At 59.2% G+C, this 24,746-nt stretch overlaps 1 protein-coding gene across 3 annotated transcripts in view; it reads left to right on the top strand.

Annotated features, from left to right (window-relative positions):
• Positions 1 to 24,746, top strand: part of OTOF (otoferlin) — a 91,236-nt gene that overhangs the window by 62,668 nt on the left and 3,822 nt on the right. For 2 of the 3 annotated variants that reach the window (XM_059407569.1, XM_059407568.1), the window contains 32 exons: positions 2,730 to 2,792; positions 3,168 to 3,252; positions 5,788 to 5,947; positions 6,290 to 6,476; positions 7,154 to 7,340; positions 8,892 to 9,115; positions 9,559 to 9,667; positions 10,175 to 10,355; positions 10,477 to 10,597; positions 11,219 to 11,319; positions 11,443 to 11,533; positions 11,682 to 11,798; positions 12,078 to 12,230; positions 12,568 to 12,757; positions 12,854 to 12,978; positions 13,332 to 13,466; positions 14,163 to 14,324; positions 14,514 to 14,633; positions 15,120 to 15,281; positions 15,404 to 15,566; positions 16,105 to 16,175; positions 17,609 to 17,638; positions 18,046 to 18,177; positions 19,355 to 19,421; positions 20,231 to 20,367; positions 20,493 to 20,627; positions 20,988 to 21,125; positions 21,644 to 21,771; positions 21,893 to 22,063; positions 22,656 to 22,816; positions 23,538 to 23,680; positions 24,073 to 24,161. In XM_059407569.1, the coding sequence (XP_059263552.1) occupies positions 2,730 to 2,792; positions 3,168 to 3,252; positions 5,788 to 5,947; positions 6,290 to 6,476; positions 7,154 to 7,340; positions 8,892 to 9,115; positions 9,559 to 9,667; positions 10,175 to 10,355; positions 10,477 to 10,597; positions 11,219 to 11,319; positions 11,443 to 11,533; positions 11,682 to 11,798; positions 12,078 to 12,230; positions 12,568 to 12,757; positions 12,854 to 12,978; positions 13,332 to 13,466; positions 14,163 to 14,324; positions 14,514 to 14,633; positions 15,120 to 15,281; positions 15,404 to 15,566; positions 16,105 to 16,175; positions 17,609 to 17,638; positions 18,046 to 18,177; positions 19,355 to 19,421; positions 20,231 to 20,367; positions 20,493 to 20,627; positions 20,988 to 21,125; positions 21,644 to 21,771; positions 21,893 to 22,063; positions 22,656 to 22,816; positions 23,538 to 23,680; positions 24,073 to 24,161 (4,238 nt within the window). Of the gene's footprint in view, positions 1 to 2,729; positions 2,793 to 3,167; positions 3,253 to 5,787; positions 5,948 to 6,289; positions 6,477 to 7,153; positions 7,341 to 8,891; positions 9,116 to 9,558; positions 9,668 to 10,174; positions 10,356 to 10,476; positions 10,598 to 11,218; positions 11,320 to 11,442; positions 11,534 to 11,681; positions 11,799 to 12,077; positions 12,231 to 12,567; positions 12,758 to 12,853; positions 12,979 to 13,331; positions 13,467 to 14,162; positions 14,325 to 14,513; positions 14,634 to 15,119; positions 15,282 to 15,403; positions 15,567 to 16,044; positions 16,176 to 17,608; positions 17,639 to 18,045; positions 18,178 to 19,354; positions 19,422 to 20,230; positions 20,368 to 20,492; positions 20,628 to 20,987; positions 21,126 to 21,643; positions 21,772 to 21,892; positions 22,064 to 22,655; positions 22,817 to 23,537; positions 23,681 to 24,072; positions 24,162 to 24,746 lie in introns of all 3 variants that reach the window. The other variant, XM_059407567.1, reaches the window with a different exon arrangement.

The raw sequence follows: 24,746 nt of genomic DNA, 5'->3' as shown, positions 1-24,746 counted from the left end.
ATACATTTGCTCAGCATGTGTGGCACTTTGAGCCCATGCCTGGCAACATGGGGACCACAGAGGTGACAGTCTCTCCCCTGACAGGTCACGCCTACTTCCAGCCTAAAAACCACTTTCCAGTTGCCACTAAGACTTTCCACTAAGAAACCACTTTCCACTAAGACTATCCCTTCCACTCACGTGAATCTTTAATCTGTTCCTGATTCTAGTTTTGTTCTTTCTCACAAATCCAAGTAGCTCTGATTCATTGAATTTCTGTTTCTGCCAAACCAGTGTTTCTCACTCAGCACTAGGGACGTTTTGGTGTCAGGGATTGTCCTATGAAGTGTGGGCCATTGGGGAGCATCCCTTCTACTCACTCGATGGCGGTAGCAACCCCACCCAGTAGCAACCAAAAATGTTTCCAGATGTTGCCAGATGTCCCGCTGGGGTTAGAATTACCTCGCTGAGAACAACCACTTGAAGCTCTCTTCCCACGACTCCTCTGGTCCCAAAGCAGGACTTTTCCTTTTTGCTTCTTGTCCTATACCACGTTCCTCCTCACTGAAAAATACCCGTAGTCCCAGGGCTGTGCTGCTTCTGGCTAATTCTCTGAGTTAGCAGGAACTTTCCTTCTTTGACTCCACTAAACACAACATGGGAGATGAGAACAATAGCATGACTTAGCAGACTTCTAAAGTGGTTCGAAAAGGGACGTCTGCTCAGGACACACAAGGAATGTGCCCACAGACTCCTCAGAGGCTGCAGAATTCTGGCTCTCACTTAGCTAGCTCGCTCTCCCAGGGCAGACGCAGTCAGAGGCAGTGGCCTGGCCTTTGCCCCCTGCCTGGCTCCAGACCCGTCTTCCTGTGAAGGGAGGCTCACAGCCACTGCCCTCCCGTTATAGCCTGACCGTTCAAGTCCAGGTCAAGACCCCATTCCATGGCTCCATCTGGTCCTGGCCACTGGTGCCTTCCCCTTCTGCTTCAGCCACCTCTCTCTCTGGGCCTGGATCCTTCTCTTCTTTCTTCCCAAAGAGTCTGGCATCACCCATCCACTCAACACCCCCAACTCTGCCTTTACTTTTCCTTTGGTTCTTCCTTGCCTATAAGGTGTTCTACTCTGGCATATTCTCTCTGAGTACAATGATGGAAAACCGCATATGCTCAGGGTCAGGAAACAGGCAGGAGTCTCTCTGTCTGTCTGTCCCCCATCCATCCCTTCTAGCCATGCCCCTTTCTGACCTCCCACTCACCGTCCAACTCGGTGAGCTGTCCCCACTGCCTCTCCTCCTAAGTACCCCCCAGTCTCCACCCCCAGCTCCACAGAAACCGCCCTCGGTCATCAAGGACCGGGTCATCAAGGGTCATCAAGGACCACACTGTCCCCAAGTACAAGTCCACGTCACCCTTCTCTCTGGACTGCCCAGCTTTTTCTGTTGTCTTGATGCCCCCTCCCCTGGGGGCCTCTCTGCTGCCCTCCCCTCCTGCCATCTCGTCCCTCGTGGCCTTTCCTGACACGTGCCCTGTGCCCTCTGACTGAAATCTAGTCACCTGCGTGACTAGATCTCCATCCATCTCTCCAGAGCTTCGGTGCCCCCCGACCAGTGCCACTTGACACATTGCGGCCACATGCAGCAGTTGCCATGTATGGGGCCCACGACCACGTGCACTTACGGCTTTAACGCTTGACCGTGGTCAGCTCACTCAGACTTCACCACCATGCCTCCCACACCCCTTCGGATGGTGCCCCTGGAGCAGTTCAACATGGCAGCCCCGAGTATTGTCCCCACATCACAGGGCGGTAAACTGAGGTCCGGGAAGGAAGTGATTGGCCTAACCGGAAGAGCCCAGCTGTCTGCTCTAAAGGCAGCACTTTTAAAAAAAGATTTTATTTTGAGAAAGAGAGAGTGAGAAAGAGAGAACACAAGCAGAGGGGAACAGAGGAGCAGAGGGAGAGGGAGAAGCAGGCTCCCCACCGAGCAGGGAGCCCTATGTGGGGCTTGTTCCCAGAACCCTAGGATTATGACCTGAGCAGAAGGCAAACATTTAACTGATAGAGCCACCCAGGCACCCTAAAGGCAGCACTTTGACCCACAGTGCTCCAGTGTGAATCTCCAGGAGCAGGGAACACACTCTCCTCAGACATTGGTCCTAAGCATGTTGGCAACACTTCTTCCTTATCTCTGCCCACAAATTCACCAAAGCCATGGTCCTTGTGTGACTGCGCCCTGCCCTCGTTCCCGGCACCTGCACACCGAGGCCTGGAGAGATGGGGCCAGGGACAGTGGCAGCTCCCAGCTCCAGGGGCCAGATCATACTCGGAGCATTTTCCGTTTCTGGCAAATGAAGTCCTTCACACCTTCAACATCGCTGAAGCTGGGACACATCAGGCTTAGAGCAGTGTGGTTAAAGGCAATGTCTGTCTTGCCTGTACAGTGGCGCTGTATGTTATGGTGTCTCATACGGTCTCACCCAGCCTCATAACAAAACTCCGAGGCGGGTGTCATACCCCATCTTATAGCTTGGGAAACAGAGCAGACCACGTGCTGCCCAAAGCCACATGACTCCCGCCTGCCACAGAGTTGGGGGGACTGATATTTGCCACTGCTACTCCTCTGAGCTTCGGGGCTCAGGGGAGATGGCCGGGACGCAGACAGGCACTGGCAGGAGAGAGGGGCCTGTCACTGTCCCAGATTGCTGGCTGCTATTAGCTGAATGATGGCAGGTTTGGGTCCTTCCTCTTTCCAGTACTTCGTCTTTGACTTCCACGTTTCTCCTGACGTCATGTTCGACAAGATCATCAAGATCTCGGTGAGTGTAGCTCAAGCTGCTCTTTGGTGTAGACTTGAAAAGGTCATCTCTCTGGATGGACCAACCATTAGAAGGCAGCCCCATGTCCAGACACACAGCTGGCAAGCACAGCACGGGCTGATTTGGGCCCCTCTCGCCTGTTTAACCAGGCATCTCTGCACAGTGTGCAACCTACTCACCCGTACCTGGCAGCCAGCAGAAATGAGGGCAAGAAGGGTTAATGCTGAGCCTCAGCAAGCCATTCCTGCCCTACCGAATGCCCTCCCACTTCACCAAAAAGCTCTGTTCCCCAGAAAGACGGGTGGTGCCACTGTCCCCCATGGAAAGCCTCTACCCTGCCTGGCCTGACTGGGGGCTGGTGGTTCTGCCTGGAAGGTGATCCACTCCAAGAACCTGCTGCGCAGTGGCACCCTAGTGGGGTCCTTCAAAATGGATGTGGGAACCGTGTACTCCCAGCCTGGTGAGTAGCTGCGTGACTCGGTCAGCTTCAGTGGCCACAGCTCACGAGGGTGGCCCAGGCCATCCTTCCCAACCTGGCAGTCCCCGGGCCTGACCTGGCCGGGACTATAAACTCAGTGTGAGGCCTTCAGGGGCGTGGAGGTATGGGCATCCCGTCTGCACGCAGAGGCAGCAATGACCTGTGCTCAGGCCGTTGGAGTCCCAGGAGCCCAGCAAGGTGTAGGGGGCTTCACCCCCTTTTACACTTGAGGGACTTGGGGTTCAGAGAAGTGTTGGGGCTCCACTGTCACCCAGATGGTCAGCGGAGAAATTAGGCTGTGTGACTCTAGGGCACCCCTGAGCCACACTGTCCTCAATACAAACGGGTGTGGCAGCCTCTGAGGGAGGCCGGGCTCGCGGACTGTCCGTCGAGGGCCCTAGGCCCCCCAAGAATGGCGTGTGGGGCTGCAGATGACTCTCAGCAATGTGGGTCCCCATGAGCCAACCCTGGATGGGGCTGGCAAGGGAACCCCAATGGAATTCCCAGGGGCTTTGTGAGGCCCAGGCCAGGCCAAGAGGGCCCCACGTCTCGTCCCTGAAGTGAACCCACCACTCAGGATGCAGTAATGGTTCCGTCAGGCATTTTGACAGGGACCATCTCATTTCACCTGGCGTCACATTTGACCCCCACAGAACAGTGAGGCGGAGGCATTGGTGCTCCTCCCCATTGTGCAGATGAGATCAATGAAGCCAAGAGAAGTTAAGTAGCTTGGAAGGGCCACAAACTATTAGGTTGAACAAGTCGATGATTTCTTACGGTTCGACTTCATAGACGCTTGGCTGGTGCACGCTCCGTGACATAGACTAGGGAATCGAGTCCAAACCCAGGACTGTACGCATAACCACCACAAACTCATAGGACGCTCAAGCCACCAGAGAGCTCAAAACACTAGTCAGGTGTCTCTGTATAACAAAGAGGCCCCAGGGTTACGAAGAGACTTGCCCAGGGCCCATGGGAACAGAACCCGGTCTCCTGACTCCCGGCCAGCACCTTTCCCACTGCCATACACACACACACACACACACACACACACACACACTGTCGTCCTCAGCAGAGGGGGACCCTAGTGACCATTAGCGTCTTCGGAAGCGGGGAGAGGGCCAGTTGGCGATCCGGCTCTTCCCAGGAAGCATACCCAGCTGCGGGCCGTGGGCTGGAGTCACAGGGGTATCCCAGAGGTGCTCCAGCCTGGGGCCAAGCAAGGCCCCGCACCCCCAGGACTGGCAGCAGGGGTTCAGAGAGACATCAAGGAGCCTGATGTGGACCCCTGGACGGTGGAGTCCTGGAGAGGAGACCATGGCCACTGAGGCAGGACGCATGCCGTGCCCCCGGGCCTAACCCTTACCAGCCTCTGCAGGCACCGTCGCTCCATTTCACGAGAAGGAAGCAGACCAAGCAAGCTTACACCGCTGGTCCAGGGAAAGGAATCGCGTGTGAACCCGGGTCCAGGAGGGCCCAGAATCCAGGCTCTGTGCTGGGCTAACCCACCGCCAGAGTTGCTGCTGCTTCTGAATCTGTTCCTGAGCCTGGTCCCCTTCCTGGGAACCCGACGTCACACAGCCCCTTCCGTTAGGGCACTGAGGTCTTCAATCTGATGGTCTCAGGTTTGGCCTGACTCTCCTGATGAGCCCCTGATTACTGACCCAGCCAGGGAGTCACTGGAAGCAAACTAGCCAGGGACACAGAGCTCGTGGGTGATGCTGAGAGTCTCTGGTAGTTCGATATCTTGTGGAGCTGGGAGGGTTTCCTGAGGGACCAGGGCCCACTTGTCACCCTGGCAGGACCATGTCTCCACCATCAGAGGCAACAGCAGGACCCTGCTCACTCACTAATTCTCTCTGCTGGAGGGGAGGGGGGCGAGGGGGGTCACCCAAGTCCACAGCCCCCCTCTGGTAGATCATAGAGGAGTTCCTGGGCGCTAGCCACTGCCCCAGCCTGACCCGCCTTCCCTGGCAGGTGTCTGAGAAGTTTGGAAGGGGTGGGGGAGAGGAAGGAGACCCTTCCAAGCTCAAAGAGCAGCAGCCCTAAAGGCAGGAGGAGCTTGGCAGGGACTCGGGTTGTTCTGAGGGGAGTCAGCAGCTGGACCCAGCGGGAGCACAGGGGCGGAGTGGGATGAGAGGAGTGAGGGGGGCAGAGCGGAATCAGGAGGCCTCACAGACCCCACTAAGGTCAGTGGTCTGTACCCCACACACTCACGAGGTGCAGACATTTGGAAGGAGGAGTGAGGGCGGGGGATCCTCTCCGAGGGTTCTGCGGGGCTACTGTGTGCAGGTTGTCCGCAGGGGTCGGGGCAGGACAGCTGCGGGCAGAGAAACCAGTTTGGAGCGTTCTCGCTTCAAAGTCACACACCTGGATGCAGGACCTTTCCCCAGCTGTTCGCCCCTCTGGGGGCCTCTGTCTCCTTCCGGCCATCCTGGGGATCAGGCCCCAAAAGGCTGCTCAGCCCTGCAGCCTGCCCCCGACGGCAGGTGCAGTCCGCTCTCGTCACCCCTGCAGAGCACCAGTTCCACCACAAGTGGGCCATCCTGTCAGACCCCGACGACATCTCCGCTGGGCTGAAGGGCTACGTGAAGTGTGACGTCGCCGTGGTGGGCAAGGGGGACAACATCAAGACACCCCATAAGGCCAATGAGACAGATGACGATGACATTGAGGGGTGAGGCTCCCATCTGCCCCCAGCCCTGGAGACCTGACCCAGCCCTCCCTTCCCCCACAGGGAGCCCCTGAGGTGGACTTGGCACACAGAGCCTCCCCGCACCCCTCTCCCTTACTTTTGTCCCCCCCCCCACTCCCAGACAGACCAGCTCTTCCAAGAAGGACCAAAGGCAGGGCTGGCCTTGGGGTCCCTAGACCCCAAGAGACCCCAAGAGAGGAAGCACTGAGGCAGGGCAGGGAGGACTTCACGGAGATTGTCCCAGGCACCAGGGAAGGCAGATGCCAGGGCAGGACTGGGTTGCCCACGCCTGGCCACGAAAGCCTTAGCTCTGTGTGCCGGCAGGAACTTGCTGCTCCCCGAGGGGGTGCCCCCTGAACGCCAGTGGGCCCGGTTCTACGTGAAAATCTACCGAGCAGAGGGCTTGCCCCGTATGAACACCAGCCTCATGGCCAATGTGAAGAAGGCTTTCATTGGTGAGAACAAGGACCTGGTCGACCCCTATGTGCAAGTCTCCTTTGCTGGCCAGAAGGTATTGGGGTGCAGGAGGCAGGAGGCTGGGTTTGGGGTAATAGGCATGAGAGGTACGGAGTGATTGGAGGAGGGAGGCTAGAGGTGGATGTGAGGCAGAATGAGAAGCCAGGGGGCACCTTCGATCCCGGGGTGCATTCGAGGAGAGGGAGAAGGGAGGGGAGCTCCCGCTGAGAGGGGCTGGAGCTGCCGCTGGCTTGGGGGTCCTCTCAGCCACGGACAGGCCTTAGGGGATCCTGCCTGCCTCTGTGTCTTGCAGACCAATAGCGCAGACAGGAGCACTGAAAGAGAGGAGAGTCTGAGAGGCTGGTGTGGGGGAGAGTGCCTGCCAGACATAAGTGTGTGTGCGTGTGCGCGCGCACACACACATGAGCACTGGGTGTTGTATGCAACTGATGAATCACTAAAGTCTACCCCTAAAACCAACAATATGTTGCATGTTAACTAAGTTGAATTTAAATTAAAAATTATATATATATACACCCCACACATACACATACATACACATACACACGACACCTGTATACACATACCCTATGCATAGTCCACATGTATGCACACATGTACACACATATAACATATACATGTAACCCCTATGTGCATACGTGTGCACACACGCGCGCACACACACACACACACACATACACACACACCCTGACCCTCACTCCTTCCCTCCAGGGCAAGACGTCAGTGCAGAAAAGCAGCTATGAGCCCCTGTGGAATGAGCAGGTGGTCTTTACAGACCTGTTCCCCCCACTCTGCAAGCGCATGAAGGTGCAGATCCGGGACTCAGACAAGGTCAACGACGTGGCCATCGGCACCCACTTCATTGACCTGCGCAAGATTTCCAACGATGGGGACAAAGGTCAGCAGTAGGAGACTGGGTGAGGGGACGAGGGCACTGAAGGGCGGGAGTCAGTGTGACCTGCCCCCCCCCCCACACCTCCTCCACCATCTCAACCATTTCCCGAAAGGCACCCAGGCATGGTGAGGGCTTGGTCCGCAGCTCCCCCCCTTCAAAGGAAAAGGGGAAGGTCATGGCTCAGGTCCCCTCATACAGCCTGCCTAAGCCAGTCTGTCTGGATTTGAACTGAGCCCTGAGGGTTAGTAGCTGTGTGATCTCTGAGCCTGTTTTCCCATCGGTGAAATGGAAATAATGATGACACGTATGTACACACACGTTTCACATATGCACATACTGTCTACCAGCTTGTGGGACTGACTCCTTCTAGAACCCAGGCTCTGGGCTTCAGGGAGGTAGAGCACGAGAAACACCTACCTCCGGCCTCGTGGTGCTCACAGGGGACTAGAGAGGGCGATGTGCCGTCACGGGCTCAAAACCTAAGGCCAGAGGCACAAAAGGCCACATGTTCTCTGACTCTGTTTATATGAACTGTCCAGAATAGGCAAATCCACAGAGACAGAAAGTAGACTAGTGTTTGCTGGGGCTGGAGGTGGGTGACAGGGACCTAACCGCTAATAGGTACAGAGTTTCTTGGGGCGGGGGGCGATGGAATCAGGTGATGCCCGTACAACAGAGTGAATATACCGAAAACCACTACACGGCACATTTTTTTTTAAGATTTTATTTATTTATTTGACAGAGATCACAAGTAGGCAGAGAGGCAGGCAGAGAGAGAGAGAGGGAAGCAGGCTCCCCGCTGAGCAGAGAGCCTGATGTGGGGCTCGATCCCAGGACCTTGGGATCATGACCTGAGCTGAAGGCAGAGGCCTTAACCACTGAGCCACCCAGGCGCCCCATACACGGCACATTTTTAAATGGTGAATTTTATATCATGTACAGCACATCCTGAGTTTTTTAAACGCCATAAATTTTTTTCTAAACCAGGTACAACAAAAAACAAAAAAACATAGCACATGCTGCCAAATCGGGCCTGAGTTACACATGAGACAGCAAAGGCCAACAGCAGGACAAGTTAGCTGGGAATAGGATCTGGGCCTGCTTCACGGAGAAGGCGTTACACAGGCCGACGGAGGGAGGGTCTTCAGAGAGGAGGGGAGGGGTCTGCATGGGGGAGGGGCGATGGGGGGACCTGGTGAGATGCAGGTCTGCACAGACCGCTAAGGGCCAGAAGGCCAGGCTGAGGAATTTGAGGGGAGCCGGCCTCTGTCCCTCAAAGAGATTGTAGGCAGCCCGGGCTTCACGGAGCAGGAGGCAGGGAGCCTGACCTGCAAGGGCTCCGTGTAAGCGAGGAGGCTGTCCCGGGCTGCCCATGCTCAACAGATGGGTGCGGCCCTAAGGCCTCCCCATCGGCCACACCCTGGCTCACAGGCTTTCTCCCACTTCCAGTGTCTCGCTGAGCAAGGCATGGGGTTCTCGGCTCAGCCACCGGGAGTTCCCCAAAGAGGTTCCACCACTCCCATGAGCCCCTTGTCCTCTCCCCATGGCCCACAGGCTTCCTGCCCACGCTGGGCCCAGCCTGGGTGAACATGTACGGTTCTACACGCAACTACACGCTGCTGGACGAGCACCAGGACCTGAACGAGGGCCTGGGTGAGGGCGTGTCGTTCCGCGCCCGCCTCATGCTGGGCCTGGCCGTGGAGATCCTGGACACCTCCAACCCCGAGCTCACCAGCTCCACCGAGGTGCAGGTGGAACAGGCCACGCCCGTCTCGGAGGTGAGGACCCGGGGACTGGGCTGTCCTCCAGAGCCCCCAGCTCGGGCAGCCTGGGACTGCGCTCTGCCTCGTGGTGCCCTGTCTGCTCAGAGGGCCAGACCCTGTGATGAAGCCTCCTTCCCCAAGAAGCAGGGGCCCACACTCTGTCCCTCGTGGGGACCTGCCCCCCCCCACTGCCTGTGCCTACACTCCGCCTGGAGGTCCCAAGGGGGAGCCTCCTCTCTGCCCTCTTCCTGGCCATGGTTGTCCCTGTCCGGGGATACCCAGGCTGGAGGGCAAAAGGATTTAGGCCTTCAGGGTCTGGGCTGCTTGACTGCACAGCAGGGTGGGGGTCCACCCCAGTGACCCAAAGGGCCTGTCTATAAGATCATAGGAGGAGGCCTGGCCCCAGGTCCAACATTTCTGCTGAGGTTTGAGGATGGTTTGAACCACCTTCCCCACAGAGCTGCACAGGGAAAACAGAAGAATTCTTTCTATTTGGAGCCTTCCTAGAGGCCTCAATGATCGACCGGAAAAATGGAGACAAGCCAATCACCTTTGAGGTCACCATAGGTGAGTGCTGGGCTCACAGTGGGGTCTTCAGGCCTGGGGGCTGCTGGGTGGTAAACGTACCACGAGCCTGGAGGGAGGGAAACTTTGACCACTTCCCTTTGCGTGTGCTCAGGCACCCACATAGTACACAGTGTTCGCACGAGCGTGCACACACGCCCACAGCAGTTCCTTAGTGCACACTAAGGTCCTACAGGGCTAAGCTGTGTCTGGGACATGCCTCCCTGCAGAGGCAAAAGGGGAGAGAGTAGAAATCCAGGCAGTGTCCTAGGCTGGACTTTGAGCTCTGTGGTCATCAGGACTCCTAGCGAGGTTTGCCCAGGGTGGAGGCTGTGAGCTCCTTCCTCCGGCTAGTGTTCTCTTGTGTCCAAGCTGGTACAGAATCCAGGCAGCTTCCCCACTCCCTGTGCCCCCCTCCCCTCCTGCAAACCCAAAGCAGCACCCGGATCAGAGGGCGGACACCTGGAGGGAAAGGATTCTAGGCCCTCGCATGCCCCCTTCTGCCTCCAGGTAACTATGGGAACGAAGTTGATGGCCTGTCACGGCCCCAGCGGCCTCAGCCTCGGAAGGAGCCTGGGGACGAGGAAGAAGTTGATCTGATCCAGAACTCAAGTGACGATGAAGCTGACGAGGGTGGGGACCTGGCCTCCGTGTCCTCTACCCCACCTATGCGGCCCCAGGTCACCGACAGGTGAGCCAGGTGGAAGGAGGGTCCTGAGTGGTCTTGCCTGCTGCCCTGCGTCCTCACATGGGCTGGCCTCCCCCCTCCCCGCACCCCAGTTCCTAACCTCCCACCTCCTCCCCACCCCCAGGAACTACTTCCATCTGCCCTACCTGGACCGCAAGCCCTGCATCTACATCAGGAGCTGGTGGCCGGACCAGCGCCGCCGCCTCTACAACGCCAACATCATGGACCACATCGCCGACAAGCTGGTCAGGGCCGGGCGGTGGGGGGAGGAGAGGAGGAGGGGAAAGCAGGGGCGGGGGTTGGGGCGAGCTTCTGAGGGCCTTGACCAGCTTGGAAGCTTCCCTTGCAACACACTAGACAGTCTGCCCAGCAGCTTGCCGTGGAGGGGTGGGGGTAGGGGGCCGGGGGTGAGGACTGCAGGAATAGCCCCAGCACGACCTCTGGTCCTGTCCCTGCTCCCATGTCCCAGGAGTGGGGTGGGGGGTGGGGGTTAGGGCTACCTGAAGTGGAGTCTGGGAATCCTGGCCCATTTTGTCCTGGTGTTCTCTGGAGGAGGCTGGCCATCCCCTCTGTCTCTGGCCGGCATTGCACCCCACCCCCATCCAGCCTTGACTTCTGCCCAGTCCCAGCGAGTCCACCGGGACCACAGACCCACAGCCCAGAGGTGGCTTCTTCCTTCTGGAAGAAACAAAACCTGGAGAATTCATGGTTTCTATATGGTGGCAGGACCTGGGAAGAGGGGGCCTGGCTCTAGTGAGGGGTCCCAGGTCTCTGGCCCTTCGTTCCCCTGATGAATGGCGGGAGACATTGGGGAAGCTGGGGTTGGGGTCTGGGGCTCAGCATGCACCCTCCTTCCTGGCCCACAGGAAGAAGGCCTAAACGATGTGCAGGAGATGATCAAGACAGAGAAGTCCTACCCCGAGCGCCGTCTGCGGGGCGTCCTGGAGGAGCTCAGCTGTGGCTGCTAGTGAGAAGAAGGGGTGGGGCGAGAGGGGCTGGAAGCAGGGGGCTGGGCCAAGAAGGAGGTGTGTGCAGGTCTGCTGCAGGGGTGGGCTCCGCTGAGCTGAGCGCTGCTCCCCTGGTTCCCCAGCCGCTTCCTGTCCCTTGCTGACAAAGACCAGGGCCACGCCTCCCGCACCAAGCTGGACCGCGAGCGCCTCAAGTCCTGCATGCGGGAGCTGGTGAGGACATGCTGGACCACACAGGGCTTCAGGGGAGGGTGCCCGAGGTGGGGGGACATCTGTCTCTGAGATCACAGCCACCAGGCCAGCCCCCTCAGTTGGGCGGCACTGCCTCAGCCCCTCTCCCACGCACCCCGGCCCCCTGCAGGAGAGCATGGGACAGCAGGCCAAGACCCTGCGGGCACAGGTGAAGAAACACACGGTCCGGGACAAGCTGAGGCTCTGTCAGAATTTCCTGCAGAAGCTGCGCTTTCTGGCAGACGAGGTGTGCCCCCAGACCCGAGTGACTGGCGTGGGGAGGGGCTTGCCCTAGCACCAGCTAGAGGCTCCCCCCTGCACGCCTCCCCCTCTGACAGACCTTGGGGGACAGAGACCAATGAACCCTTCCTCCTGTCTTGTGGGAGGTGAAGGAAGACCCAGCCCTGGGGCCCTTCCCTCAGCAGGCCCAGGCCTGCCCGCCCCCAGCAGAGGCCCTGAGGGTCAGTGGGGCAGCGCTGGCCCTGGCCACGCCCTCGCTGAGCGGCCCCGCCCCTCCTGGCCCCAGCCGCAGCACAGCATCCCCGATGTCTTCATCTGGATGTTGAGCAACAACAAGCGCGTGGCCTACGCCCGGGTGCCCTCCAAGGACCTGCTCTTCTCCATGGTCGAGGAGGAGCTGGGCAAGGACTGCGCCAAGGTCAAGACGCTCTTCCTCAAGGTGCCAGAAAACTGGAACGAGACTTGGGGGTGCGGTGGGGTGGGGTGGGGCGGGGCTGGGGGCCGGGGTTTGCATCCGGCTTCTTCCAAAGGCTCCACCTCCCGGCCTGAAGGGGTGGAGCCCTCAAGTAGCAGGTGCTCAGAGAAGGGGTGGGGGGAGAGAATAGGAAGAGGGGGAAGGGGGACAGATGGCTTCGATCGGCCAATTCCCCCTCGGCTCTCTTCCCTCGCCCCGCACCCCAGCCCAGTGGGATGGCTGTGGAGGGGCAGGGGCAGGCAGGCCGGCCCAGGCCCTCGCCCCTTCCTTTCCCCATGGGCTGATGCACCGCCACCCGCAGCTGCCTGGCAAGCGGGGCTTCGGCTCAGCGGGCTGGACAGTACAGGCCAAGTTGGAGCTCTACCTGTGGCTAGGCCTCAGCAAGCAGCGCAGAGACTTCCTGAGCGGCCTGCCCTGCGGCTTCGAGGAGGTCAAGGCCACCCAGGGCCTGGGCCTGCTCTCCTTTCCACCCATCAGCCTGGTCTACACCAGTGAGTGAGGGGACCCGGCTGGCTGTCAGCCCTCACTCCGGGAGGGCGCTGGAGGGGCTTCCGGGTACGGGGAGCCTCAGTCTGCTCTCCCCACAGAGAAGCAGGCCTTCCAGCTCCGAGTGCACATGTACCAGGCTCGCAGCCTCTTTGCCGCTGACAGCAGCGGCCTCTCGGACCCCTTTGCCCGCGTCTTCTTCATCAACCAGAGTCAGTGCACGGAGGTGAGGGCCCACGGGAGGAGGGAGGAGTCCTGGAAGGCCCCTGAGTGTGGGGGAACCAGAAAACAGATTGGCTAGCAACCCACATCCTTAGGGGACAGCCATGCAGATAGCTACGGGCCCCCGCCACCCTGGGAAAGGTTTTAACTGTGGTTAGTTTCAACACAGGAGAAAGGGGAGACAGTTGGGTGTAGGGGGCCCGGGAGCAACCTCACGTCCGCCTTCATTTGAAGCTTTTGAGAAGAACCAGGAGGCATGACACTCTTGTCTCTGGAGTTTCCGGAAGCCTCTGTGACTTGGGGTGACTCCTGCTCATGTACCTGCCCACACACCCCCTCCCCCACCCCACACTGCAGGTCCTGAATGAGACCCTGTGCCCCACCTGGGACCAGATGCTGGTGTTCGACAACCTGGAGCTGTACGGTGAAGCCCAGGAGTTGCGGGATGACCCCCCCATCATTGTCATCGAGATCTATGACCAGGACACCATGGTATGGGCGGACTTGGGCATCACGGAGCACTCCACACTCCCCCTGCCCAGCCCCCTAGCTCCTCAGCCAGGGTGCCAGCGGGGAAGCTGGGAGTGGGGGACTGCTGACCAGCCCCTCCAGCAGAACCAGATATCTCCTGCCCTGTCACTGCAGCCTGTCCCCTTCCCAATGCCAGGAGCCTCTGGGATCTCTGGAAGGAGCTGGGCCAAGTGTCCCCCTCCCCTTCCCGCCACAGGCAGACCCAGCTCAGGCCCAGAGTCATCGGGACATAGGCTGTCACTTCCTGCTGTTATCAGCCTCCCCACATCCCTGGGCCCATCAGCCCCATGCCCACACCTCCCACAGTCCGTGGCAGCCTCACAGCTCTCCATGGGAACTCTGGGCTGGAGAAGGGAAGGATGGAGGTGACCCCCTGCAGCGCTGGGGACCCACCCCTCCAGCTACCCAGATACCCTGAGCACTCTGGACTCTGGAAGATCTCACGGCTAGCCCTGAGTCCTACACCTACATTTGCTGCAGGCCTGAGCAAGTCTGTGGCAGGCCCCAAGCCTCAGTTTTCCCCAACCGCAAAATGGAGGGATCACACCTGCCCCTTAGCTCCAGGGGCTATGGTGAGGACTGAAGGAGACCCCAAGTGTGAACATGCCCGGTGAACTCAAGGGCTGGGGGGGCCACCTTGGTTATTCATCATACCAGGGCAAAGCCGACTTCATGGGCCGGACCTTCGCCAAGCCCCTGGTGAAGATGGCGGACGAGGGGTACTGCCCACCCCGCTTCCCACCACAGCTCGAGTACTACCAGATCTACCGTGGCAACGCCACGGCCGGAGACCTGCTGGCTGCCTTCGAGCTGCTGCAGGTGGGGCTACAGGGCCGGGGCCGGGGGTCAGAGGCTGCTGTCCTCCCCGTCCTGCTGGGAGGCCAGTTTAACCCCAGCTGGGATGTGGTTCTTGGGGACCTGGGGCCTCGGCCTTCCCTGTCTCCCCATAGCACCTGACAACTAACCCACGGGAAAGGAGAGCATGACATTCTGGCTCCCGTTCCCCAGATTGGGCCAGCGGGGAAGGCGGACCTGCCACCCATCAACGGCCCCATGGACATGGACCGCGGTCCCATCATGCCTGTGCCCGTGGGCATCCGGCCTGTGCTCAGCAAATACCGAATCGAGGTTCGTGAGGGCTCCGTGGGTGTCCTCCGGGCCCTGCCCCGGACAGGCCGTGCCGTGGTGGCTTCCTTGCCCCTTTCACTGTCTTCCCATCAAGGCTCACGTGCACACTTCACACTGCGGGTACCCAGACGGCTTTGGCAACCTCAGGCCACTCCTCATTTTTCAGACAAGGAGACTGGGGGCCTCGGAAGGGAAGTGACTCATCCAAAGTCACACCCTGAGCCAGTGGCCGAGCCAGACGCTTTCCTCACTGAGCCACACTGCGTCATTCCAGGACCTCCCCCTGCCCTCCCGTCTGTGCCCCCACGCCCACCTACACCCCAGAGCCCCTTGCAGATGCCGGCCTCTCATCAGCTCTCCCGGCCCTGCCCCTCCTGACTTGCTGCCCCCCTCCTCCCCACCCCCCAGCCTAGCTCCTCCTCAGGTGGCCCAGCCCACTCTCCGCCGGCCCCACTGACCGCGGGGCTCCCCTATCCACCCACCCAGGTGCTCTTCTGGGGCCTGCGAGACCTGAAGCGGGTGAACCTGGCCCAGGTGGACCGGCCACGGGTCGACATCGAGTGTGCAGGGAAGGGGGTGCAGTCATCCCTGATCCACAATTACAAGAAGAACCCCAACTTCAACACCCTCGTCAAGTGGTTTGAAGTGGTGGGTGCAGGCCCCAGGGCAGAGCCGGGCCGAGCAGGGTGCGGCCTGTGTGGCTGGGGGCAGCCGCTCTAGCCCCCCCACCCCGGCTAAGCCCAGGCTGCTCTTGCTCAACCCCGCCCCAGGACCTCCCAGAGAACGAGCTGCTGCACCCGCCCCTGAACATCCGGGTGGTGGACTGCCGGGCCTTCGGCCGCTATACCCTGGTGGGCTCTCACGCCGTCAGCTCTCTCCGGCGCTTCATCTACAGACCCCCAGACCGCTCGGCCCCCAGCTGGAACACCACGGGTACGGCCGCGTCCCAGGGCCCAGGCCTGGCTCCACTCGGTCCTAGGGAAGAGCTTCTGTGCACCGTCCAGGCTATGCCAGATATCCCTCAGTGGGCAGTGGGTGCGGGGGTGCAGCCCCCTCTGGGGGCCAGGCTACCTTTGGCTGCCCATCACTTGAGAGCCAGAGAAGGCCAGAGCCACACACGCTCTTCAAGGGCCTAAGGGAAGGAGGCTTCCTCTGCTGGTTTATGGATGAGACCCCAGCCTCCCTTCCAGCCTCCGCTGTTTCCCCCCACAGCAGCTCACCCTTCTCTCTGGCTCACGTTCCCCCTCTCCTTAGGCCTGTCTTTTCTCTCTCAACTGCCCTGTTCCTCCCTCTAGCCTCAGAATGCTCCAGAATCGGCCTCAGACCCCTGTGCCTTCCAGCCGCCTCTGACCCTCCCTGTCATCTCTGTTCCTCCCTGTCTGTCTGCCTGTCTGGTCATCTCTCTGTCCAGCCAGGCTCCTCCGGGACGGCCGTGTGCTGTGCAACGGGGGCCCCTCCTCTCACCCCACAGGGGAGGTCGTGGTGAACATGGAGCCAGAGGTGCCCGTCAAGAAGCTGGAGACTATGGTGAAGCTGGACGCGGTAAGGCGCGCGGGGTCAGTCCCACGCTAGCGGGGCCCGGGAGACGCTTCTCAGGAGCAGGGCGGCCTCCTTGGGCGCACAGCCATGGCACTCATGGTCAAGGGCTAACCTTGGCTACGTGTGCCAGCAGTCCATCCTCACTCCGTCCTGGAGAGCAAGACCGTCCACTCCGCGTGGGCTGCAGTGTGCATGAGCGAGTGCCCGTGACGGGCGCGGGGTGTGCGTGGATGAGAGACAGTAACCGCCTGAGGGAATAGCCTGGGATTGTTTTTCTCCAACAAACACCCCCATAGACAATAGGTTCTTTGCATGAACACCAGTGTCCCTTCCAGAGCTCCCTGGTTTTCCATCCTGGCCATTCACAAACCACCCTCCCTAGGCCCAAGCTGGGCAAGGATTTCCAGGTGGAAGTTCCTTATTCCTCTCAGTTAGGGGGACTGGGGCCATTTGTCTGCCAGAGAGAACCCTGTCATCTGGGGTTTCGATGCAGAGAGGGTGTCTTCAGGGGCAGGTGGGGAGGAGGCCCTGGGAGGCCAGATGTGGGCTTCCTCCTGACCACATCCTCTCCACTCAGTTCTTGACCTCAGTCCTTCACCCATCCCGGGGCACCTCCTAGCTTCTGAGGTCTGAGCTTGCTCTGATTGACCTACCCTGGGCCCACAAGTCCTGCACGCCAGAGGGTCCCAGGCAGCCGGCTGAGTTAGCAGTGGTTCTCAGCGGTTCTCAGGGGAGGGGGGGCACTGCCCGGAAAGCTTTCTGCTCCAGGGCTATGCCTGAAGATCCCCTGCCCTCTCAGATCCCATCCTCCCGAACTCCTCCCTCAGGGCTCCTTCCGGGGCCGGGAGAGAGCCCCCTCATTTCAGATCATCAGGGACATGGAGGCCAGCATGAACCTGAGCTTCCCCATCACCACCCAGGCTCTGGTGAGGTGTTTTCACAGCTGTGCAACTGTATGCGCATCTGCTGTATTTGTAAGGCTCTGGGCCCGGGTGAGTGGGGGGCGGAGAGCTGGAGTTGACCTTGTCTAGCCAACAGGACCAAACTCCCACTGCATACAGGCCAACCTCCCTGTCCAAACCCGATTACCCATAGGAGACATCTGGGGAGTCACAACCATGCAAGTGCCCCATCCCCACCTTTGGACTCAGCAGAGACCTGGCATGGATGGTTTGTGTGAGGTCCCTGTGAGCCCAACACGCAGCCAGGGCGGAGGACCAGCACCTTCAAACGTTTGGGTCCAAACGTCTGTGAAGCAGGCCTTTCGCAGGCTCAGCAGACAGCATGCCCTTTTCAGGGCTGAGCCCACAGAGCACAGGGGCTCACACAGTGAGCCCCCTCTCAGCTGATGGGAGCTCACTGTGACGGGGCACCTGCCTGTCACTCAGGCCCCTGATGGCTAATTCTGTCCCCATCTCCTTGGTTCCCTTCTGCAGACTTCGGATGCTGTCATCAAGGTGGATGTGGTGAGTGTGGGGCCGTCTGGGGCCTCTGAGGAGATAGAACCCTACAGTGGCATAGGGCATCAGGCCAAGGGGCCCCACATCTGGGACTGAGCCACTCCCCAGCCCCTGGACGCTTGGGGTCAGCACACCCCTCCACAGAGGCAGAGTGAAAGAACTATTTAGGCAGGAAAACCCCCGAGTGCCAGGAGTGCCTTGGCCAGCGGCTAGAATTGCAAAGTCATGATCCTCCTCTGGGCCCTGGCATCCTCCTCCAAGCCCAGCCCCTTCGACGGTGGTGGCCCCCAGGAGCCTCACAGAGTCTAGGGCTTCCCGGAAGTAAATAGAAGGGATGGGGGATGATCTGGGGCTCAGAGAATGGCCAGGGAGCAGGGCTGTAGGCAGGACTCTGGACACGGCCAAACTTCCAGGCTGACGAGGAGAAGGAAAAGAAGAAAAAGAAGAAAAAGGGCAGCTCAGAAGAGCCAGAGGAGGAGGAGCCGGACGAGAGCATGCTGGACTGGTGGTCCAAGTACTTTGCCTCCATTGATACCATGAAGGAGGTAAGGCCTCAGGCCTGGGCTGGGGAGCCAAGGAAGAACAGGGCTACGGGAGCTGACCCCAAGTCCACATCATCCCCTCCTAGCCAGCTTCTTACCCACCCCCCACCAGAGCCAGTTCTCGCACTGCATTAACCTGATCTTGGAACAGACTTGTCTCACACCCTTGACATACTAGCGCAGGACCCGCCTTTTCCAAGATGGCGGTCGGCCTACCTTCCCTGGCTAGGTTTTCTCTTGTCTTCACTCATTTATACCACAAACATCTCCTCAGTATTTATGATGAGTCAGACACCACCCTAGGTAGTGTGGGAGCCAAAGCCCATACCTGGCCTAAGGAGCCCTCATGGACATGTGGGCTGATATAGGACAGGGTGATGACAAAGGCAGATCAGTGGGGGAGTCAGAGGAGGCTTCACAGGGAAGGTGACCTTTGAGGAAGAGGAGAAACATGTTCTCAGAGGCCAAAAGGGAGCGATGATTTGCATCCGTTAGGACTTGCATCCGTTCATACTGCTTTGCTCTCCACATCTCTGTCCCTGTGGCTCCACATCTCTGTCCCTGTGGAATGTTCTTTCCCCACTGTGTGCACACAGCTTCCGCCTGCCAAGGCTGCTTGCATGGTCCAGAAAGTGCATCTCTCCTCTTCCTCCTTTGTCTCTGTCCACCCTGCCTACCCAGCTCAGGGCCCTCCCTGACTGACCAACCAGCCAGGAGGGGCGTGTGCCTGTGGTGTGTGCTTCCTTGGTAGGACCTGAGCTGATCCAGCCACCCTCCCTCCCCGGGCCATTTCTGTGACCCTGGCTGTGTGTGGGGTTGACTGTCCACTGTTAAGTTAGTCGGCTAAGCTGCTGTAGCGAGTTAGATTGGTGTGAAGAAGACAGAAGCTTCTTTCTTTCTCCCATAATGTCTCTGAGAGTGGCGTTAGGCTAGTAGGGGGACATGATGGCACCAAGTGCAAACCCCTGTGTCTGTATGGTTAGAGATGGCTCACCCTCGGGTCCTAATACCAGAGCACAGGAAGAGGTAAAGAGAAGAAGAGGAAGCACACTCCTTTCCTCTTAAGGGCCCAACCCAGAGTTTGCACATATCCCTTCCATTCACGATGTCTGGAATCTAGTCCCCGTAACCACACTTAGCTGCAAGGGAGCCCACCTTTCCCTCCTCTTTCTTTCAGCAGCAACTTCGACAGCAAGAGGCCTCAGGCATTGACTTGGAGGAGAAGGAGGAGGTAGACAACACTGAGGGTAAGCCTGGGACGGTGGGTCTCTCCCTCCCATCCTGTTCCCCCAAGGGCCAGCTCCCCCACTTGCCACACCAGTGGCTTCTCTTTCCCCTCCCAGAGGCCCACACAGCTGCAGCAGCCACAAGCCACCAGCCTGGGCACCAGGAGCAGGCTTAGGCCCTCATCTAGGGTGGCCTGTGCTCAAACCCGTTCAGCAGCCACCATGCTGAACAGACACTTAGAGCCACAGGACATCAGAGCTGGAAGGGAGCTCAGAGCTCCAGCATTTTCCAGACCTTTCCATGAAACACTGTTAATGGGTATTCCAGAGGGAAAAGAGCATTCTTTGGTTAAATGGATTAAACGGGTCTTTTGGCACAGGACTTCCTAGTGCCTTTAATATACAGATATTATAGTCTTTAAGTGGAAGATACAATATAAAATATTTCCCCAGCTTATCTGACCATAATGTACCCTTTCTTCTAAAACATTCCAACAACATCTACAGCTGGTGTTCCCCTGAATGACGTTTGGGAAATGCTGATAGAGATCCGTCCTCTTAATGGGACAAACAAGTAGCTTGGGGCCAGAGAAGAGAGGGAGCTGGCCCCTTGCTGCGCTACTCATGGCTTTCTGGGTGCCCTGCACCCGTGTGAGGCAGGTGTGGCAGGAGGCCTGGTCTGTGCTTTACAGATGAGTACAGAGACCCCTGAGAAGTCAAATAAATCAGCAAAGTAAATCAGCAGCGGGTCTGGGTCTCTCACCTAGAACCTCCTGCTCTGTCAATTCTGCCCCAAACTGACCAGGGCCTCCTTTTCTGGTTCTGACCAGGCCTGAAGGGGCCGATGAAGGGCAAGGAGAAGGCAAAGGCAGTAAAAGAAGAGAAGAAAAAGAGAACCCAGAACCCCGGCGCCGGCCAGGGCTCGGAGGCCCCTGAGAAGAAGAAACCCAAGATTGATGAGCTCAAGGTGAGGCTCAGGGAGCAGACCCAGGAAGGGGCGTGGGATCCTGCCTGGGGCAGGACGTGGCAGATGGGACAAGCCAGAGGCCATGTGGTCACGCCTTGTCCCCCCGGCGGCCTGGCCCGGCTCAGGTGTACCCCAAGGAACTGGAGTCCGAGTTCGACAACTTTGAGGACTGGCTGCATACCTTCAACCTGCTGCGGGGCAAGACGGGAGACGACGAGGATGGCTCCACTGAGGAGGAGCGCATCGTGGGCCGGTTCAAGGTCAGGCGAAGGACATGTGCCCGGGCCCTGAACCCTGAGCCAACCCCCTCCCCAGCCAGCTCTTATCCACTCCCCAAACCCCAAGCCCAGGGCTGACCATCAGGTGGAACTCTCAGCTACACTGACGGTCAAAGTATGAAAGTATTTCTATGCTGATAAAAAAAAAAAAAAAAGAGCATCTGCTACTAGCCCCCCACCCTCAACATTGCCCTGGGCGCTCCCTCCAGAACCCCGAACTTCCGTCTGATCCAGCAGCTAAAGGGTTAAGGCCCAGAGCAGTAGGGTGCAGACCCTACTGCAGTTTTGAATGCCACCCTGTGCCTGTGGGAACTGCACCCTGACGCCCCTGCCTTGCCCCAGGGCTCCCTGTGCGTGTACAAAGTGCCACTCCCGGAGGACGTGTCCCGGGAAGCCGGCTACGACCCCACCTATGGCATGTTCCAGGGCATCCCCAGCAATGACCCCATCAATGTGCTGGTCCGAGTCTATGTGGTCAGGGTAAGACTCCCCTCAGATCCTCTCCCCATTGTCTCCCAAGTCCCTCTGCCCAGGGGGAACTTGAGCAGCTGCTAAGCGGCCGCCCCAGCTGGGAGACACCAGGAAGGTCACCTGGTCTAGTTGCCACCTTTTTCCTTTTCTTAGGATTTTATTTATTTATTTGAGAGAGAGAGAATGAGTGGGGGTGGGGGCAGAGAGAGAGGGAGAAGCTGAATCCCCGCTGAGCAGAGAGCAGGACACGGGGCTCCATCCCTGCACCCTGGGATCATGACCTGAGCCAAGGGGAGACGCTTAACAGACTGAGCCATCCAGGCGACCTTAGTTCCCACCTTTTATGGAGCAGGAAGCCAAGACCTGAGACAGACAGTGACTTGCCCAGGGTCACACGGCCAGGCTCCTGTCTCTGGTCCAGGGCTCCCACCCTTTGCCATCATGGGACCATCAGGGAGGGGGTGAGGCACTGGAAGAGGAGCAGGGGTGTGGGTAGGCTGCTCAGGAGCACCCCTCCCCCATCACAGGCCACAGACCTGCACCCCGCAGACATCAATGGCAAAGCTGACCCCTACATCGCCATCCGGCTGGGCAAGACAGACATCCGGGACAAGGAGAACTATATCTCCAAGCAACTCAACCCTGTCTTTGGAAAGTAAGGCTCCTTGTGTCCCACGTGCCCCCCCCCCCCACCTCACCCTAGCTTCCTCAGCCCCACCCCCACCCACCCTACCCCACCCCTGACCTCCAGCTCTTCCAAACCCCCACCCTGCCAGGTCCTTCGACATCGAGGCCTCCTTCCCCATGGAATCCATGCTGACGGTGGCCGTGTACGATTGGGATCTGGTAGGCACCGATGACCTCATTGGCGAAACCAAGATCGACCTGGAGAACCGCTTCTACAGCAAGCACCGCGCCACCTGCGGCATCGCCCAGACCTACTCCATGTGCGTGGGGCGGGGCTGGGCATTCGTGCTGGCCTTGACCCTGAAGACAAGATCAGAGATTGTGATTTGGGAAGGTGGCTCTAGAATGGTTTCTGTCCCGGGCCAGGGCGGCTTCCCTACAGGCTCTGGGCAGACCACAGATTCTAAGACAAGGGGAGAGCCAGAGGATTCCAGGACAGAGGAGGCAGGGCAAGGAGAGAACCCCGGGCTGGGAGGAGAGGAGGCATTGCCCCGCAGAGTCCACTGGGGACTGGTCAGCCTCTGTCGCTGACAGGCTGCATGACTCTGGTCACATCCCTCAGTTCTCTGGTTATCAGGGTCCTCATGGGAGTCTTCGAAGAACCAGAGGAGAGGGCACAGTTGGGGAATGGGTTGGCCTGCACTGGGGGAGGCTAAAAGCCCATCCTTGGGACACCATGGAGCCTGGAGTCAGAGACATCCGCCTCCAGGAGACCTGGTGTCTCAGGTGGGACCCGCTTGCTGACAAGGGGCAGCAGCCGCCTTAAAAGAACTGGCTGGAGCCCATTACCACCTGGGGATGGGCCCAGCCACACCCTGAGCCCCCACGAAGCCCGTGTGTCCCGTCCCACAGACACGGCTACAATATCTGGCGGGACCCCATGAAGCCCAGCCAGATCCTGACCCGCCTCTGCAAGGAGAGCAAAGTGGACGGCCCCCACTTTGGGCCCCCCGGGAGAGTGAAGGTGTCCAACCGTGTCTTCACTGGGCCCTCTGAGATCGAGGACGAGAATGGTAACGGGGCTCTGGACACAGCCCCGGGTGGGGGAAGGGCAGTCAGAGACCAAGAGGAACCCACACTTCCCTGTGGCAGGACCTTGAAGCCTAGACTGGGGTCTCCTTAGACCCTCTGCCTGTCAGCCTGGAGTCCCACTCCTGTCTGCCCAGCCTCTGCCCTCCCATCCTGCACAGCACCTGCCCACTTGTCTTCCCTCTCCCTCTCAGAATTCCTGCCGTGTAGGAAGGTTCTCCCCACTCTGCAGATGAGGACACTAAAACCCAAAGTGTTACAGTGACTTGCCCGAGGTCACATAGCTCTTCAGAAGCAGAGTGAGGTATGGGCTCAGATCTGACTCCGAGCCCCTCCTTTGCCCATGTGGCACCTCCCAGAGAATAGGGAACCATGTGTGCTGAAGAAATACTGCTGGCCACCTTCGGGGTGCCGGGCCGGGAAGTGGATTCCTGCCCTTCCCACTCTCCCAGCCCAGGAGGAGTCTCTGCTCAGCTTTCCCAGCCAGAGCAAACCCCAGAACACAGGTCTTCCTAGGCTTTAAGGGGCAGCTGAGACCTTGGGCAAGCCAGTTCTTCCCCTGTGCCTCAGTTTCCCCAACAGTAAAAAGGAGATAAGATGGCCAGGTGATGGTTCCGGGGCCTCTCTGTGCCCCTGAGTCTAGCCCAGCACAGGTCTCTTGTTCTGCTGAGGCCGTGTGTGCAGCCGACCCACCCGCACCCACAGGTCAGAGGAAGCCCACAGAGGAGCACGTGGCGCTGTGTGCCCTGAGGCACTGGGAGGACATCCCCCGTGTGGGCTGCCGTCTGGTGCCCGAACACGTGGAGACTCGGCCGCTGCTCAACCCTGACAAGCCCGGCATCGAGCAGGTGACCCTCACGGGCCAAGATCTGAGGTTCTTTAGTATCTAGGATCGGGGAGTCCCAACCGGAGTCTGTAGAATCCTCATACTGGTCGCCACATTCCCAAAAATCTGGCCCCACCGTGGCTACTTACAGTGACTCCAGGGGCCAGAGTGCTTTGAGTGAGAGTAACATGAGCTCCCGGGCAGCCCTGGACTGCCTCCCCTAGAAGATGGGATTGGCTATTGGTGATGTAGGAATTCCGGCATCTCAGGATAAAAATGGAGGAACTGGGTCCTTAGGGAACATAGGTTGAGGGGTGCGGGTGGGGGTGGGGAGGCGGCAGAGGAGAGAGCTGGCCTTCCTGGGCAGTGGGGGAGCCTGTGGGTAGATCAGCCACGCTCCCCCCTTCTCCGCAGGGCCGCCTGGAGCTGTGGGTGGACATGTTCCCCATGGACATGCCGGCCCCCGGGACACCTCTGGACATCTCCCCCCGGAAGCCCAAGAAGTGAGCTTCTGCAGCCCAGCACCTACTTCCTTCCCATCCTCACCCCTCTCCACCCCTCCACAGTCTTCCCTCCTGTAGGGGCCCCAGGCTCAGATCACCCACATCACCTTCGTCAGTGGTGCTTCCCCTGTGGCCTGGTGGGGGAGGGGGAACAGAGCAACCCAACCCCTGGAGCCCTCAGTGGGGCTGGCCCTGGATGGGCCCTCTTGGCCCTGGCAGAGCCACACCCCTGGGTGCAGTCCCAGAGTCCGAAAGGCGCTGTGCACTCGCTGGCGCCCTCCAGTGGATTGCCATCCTCACAGCGGCCACCACCCCTGAGCCTGCTCTGTGTTGTCCCCACTCCAGGCTGTCACTAAGCTCTGCCAGGTTTTATTTAAAACCCCCGCTGAGGAGATATGCAGGAGGGAGGCCAAACTGCCTGCCTCTCCCACTTGACCCTGGCCAGGTCACATTGCCTGCCTGGTCCTCAGTTTTGCCATCTGTAAAATGGCAGGATGGAGTTGCTGCCAGTTCTGACACCCTGGGTGCCTGGAACCAGAGCCGACTGCAGGGGTGGGGAAGTAGCACAGGCCCCACACTCATGCT

Source organism: Mustela nigripes, chromosome 7, assembly GCF_022355385.1.
Source record: "Mustela nigripes isolate SB6536 chromosome 7, MUSNIG.SB6536, whole genome shotgun sequence".
Lineage (NCBI taxonomy): Eukaryota > Metazoa > Chordata > Mammalia > Carnivora > Mustelidae > Mustela > Mustela nigripes.
The sequence above is the reverse complement of the archived record's forward strand: the minus strand, read 5'-3'. Positions and strand labels throughout refer to the sequence as shown.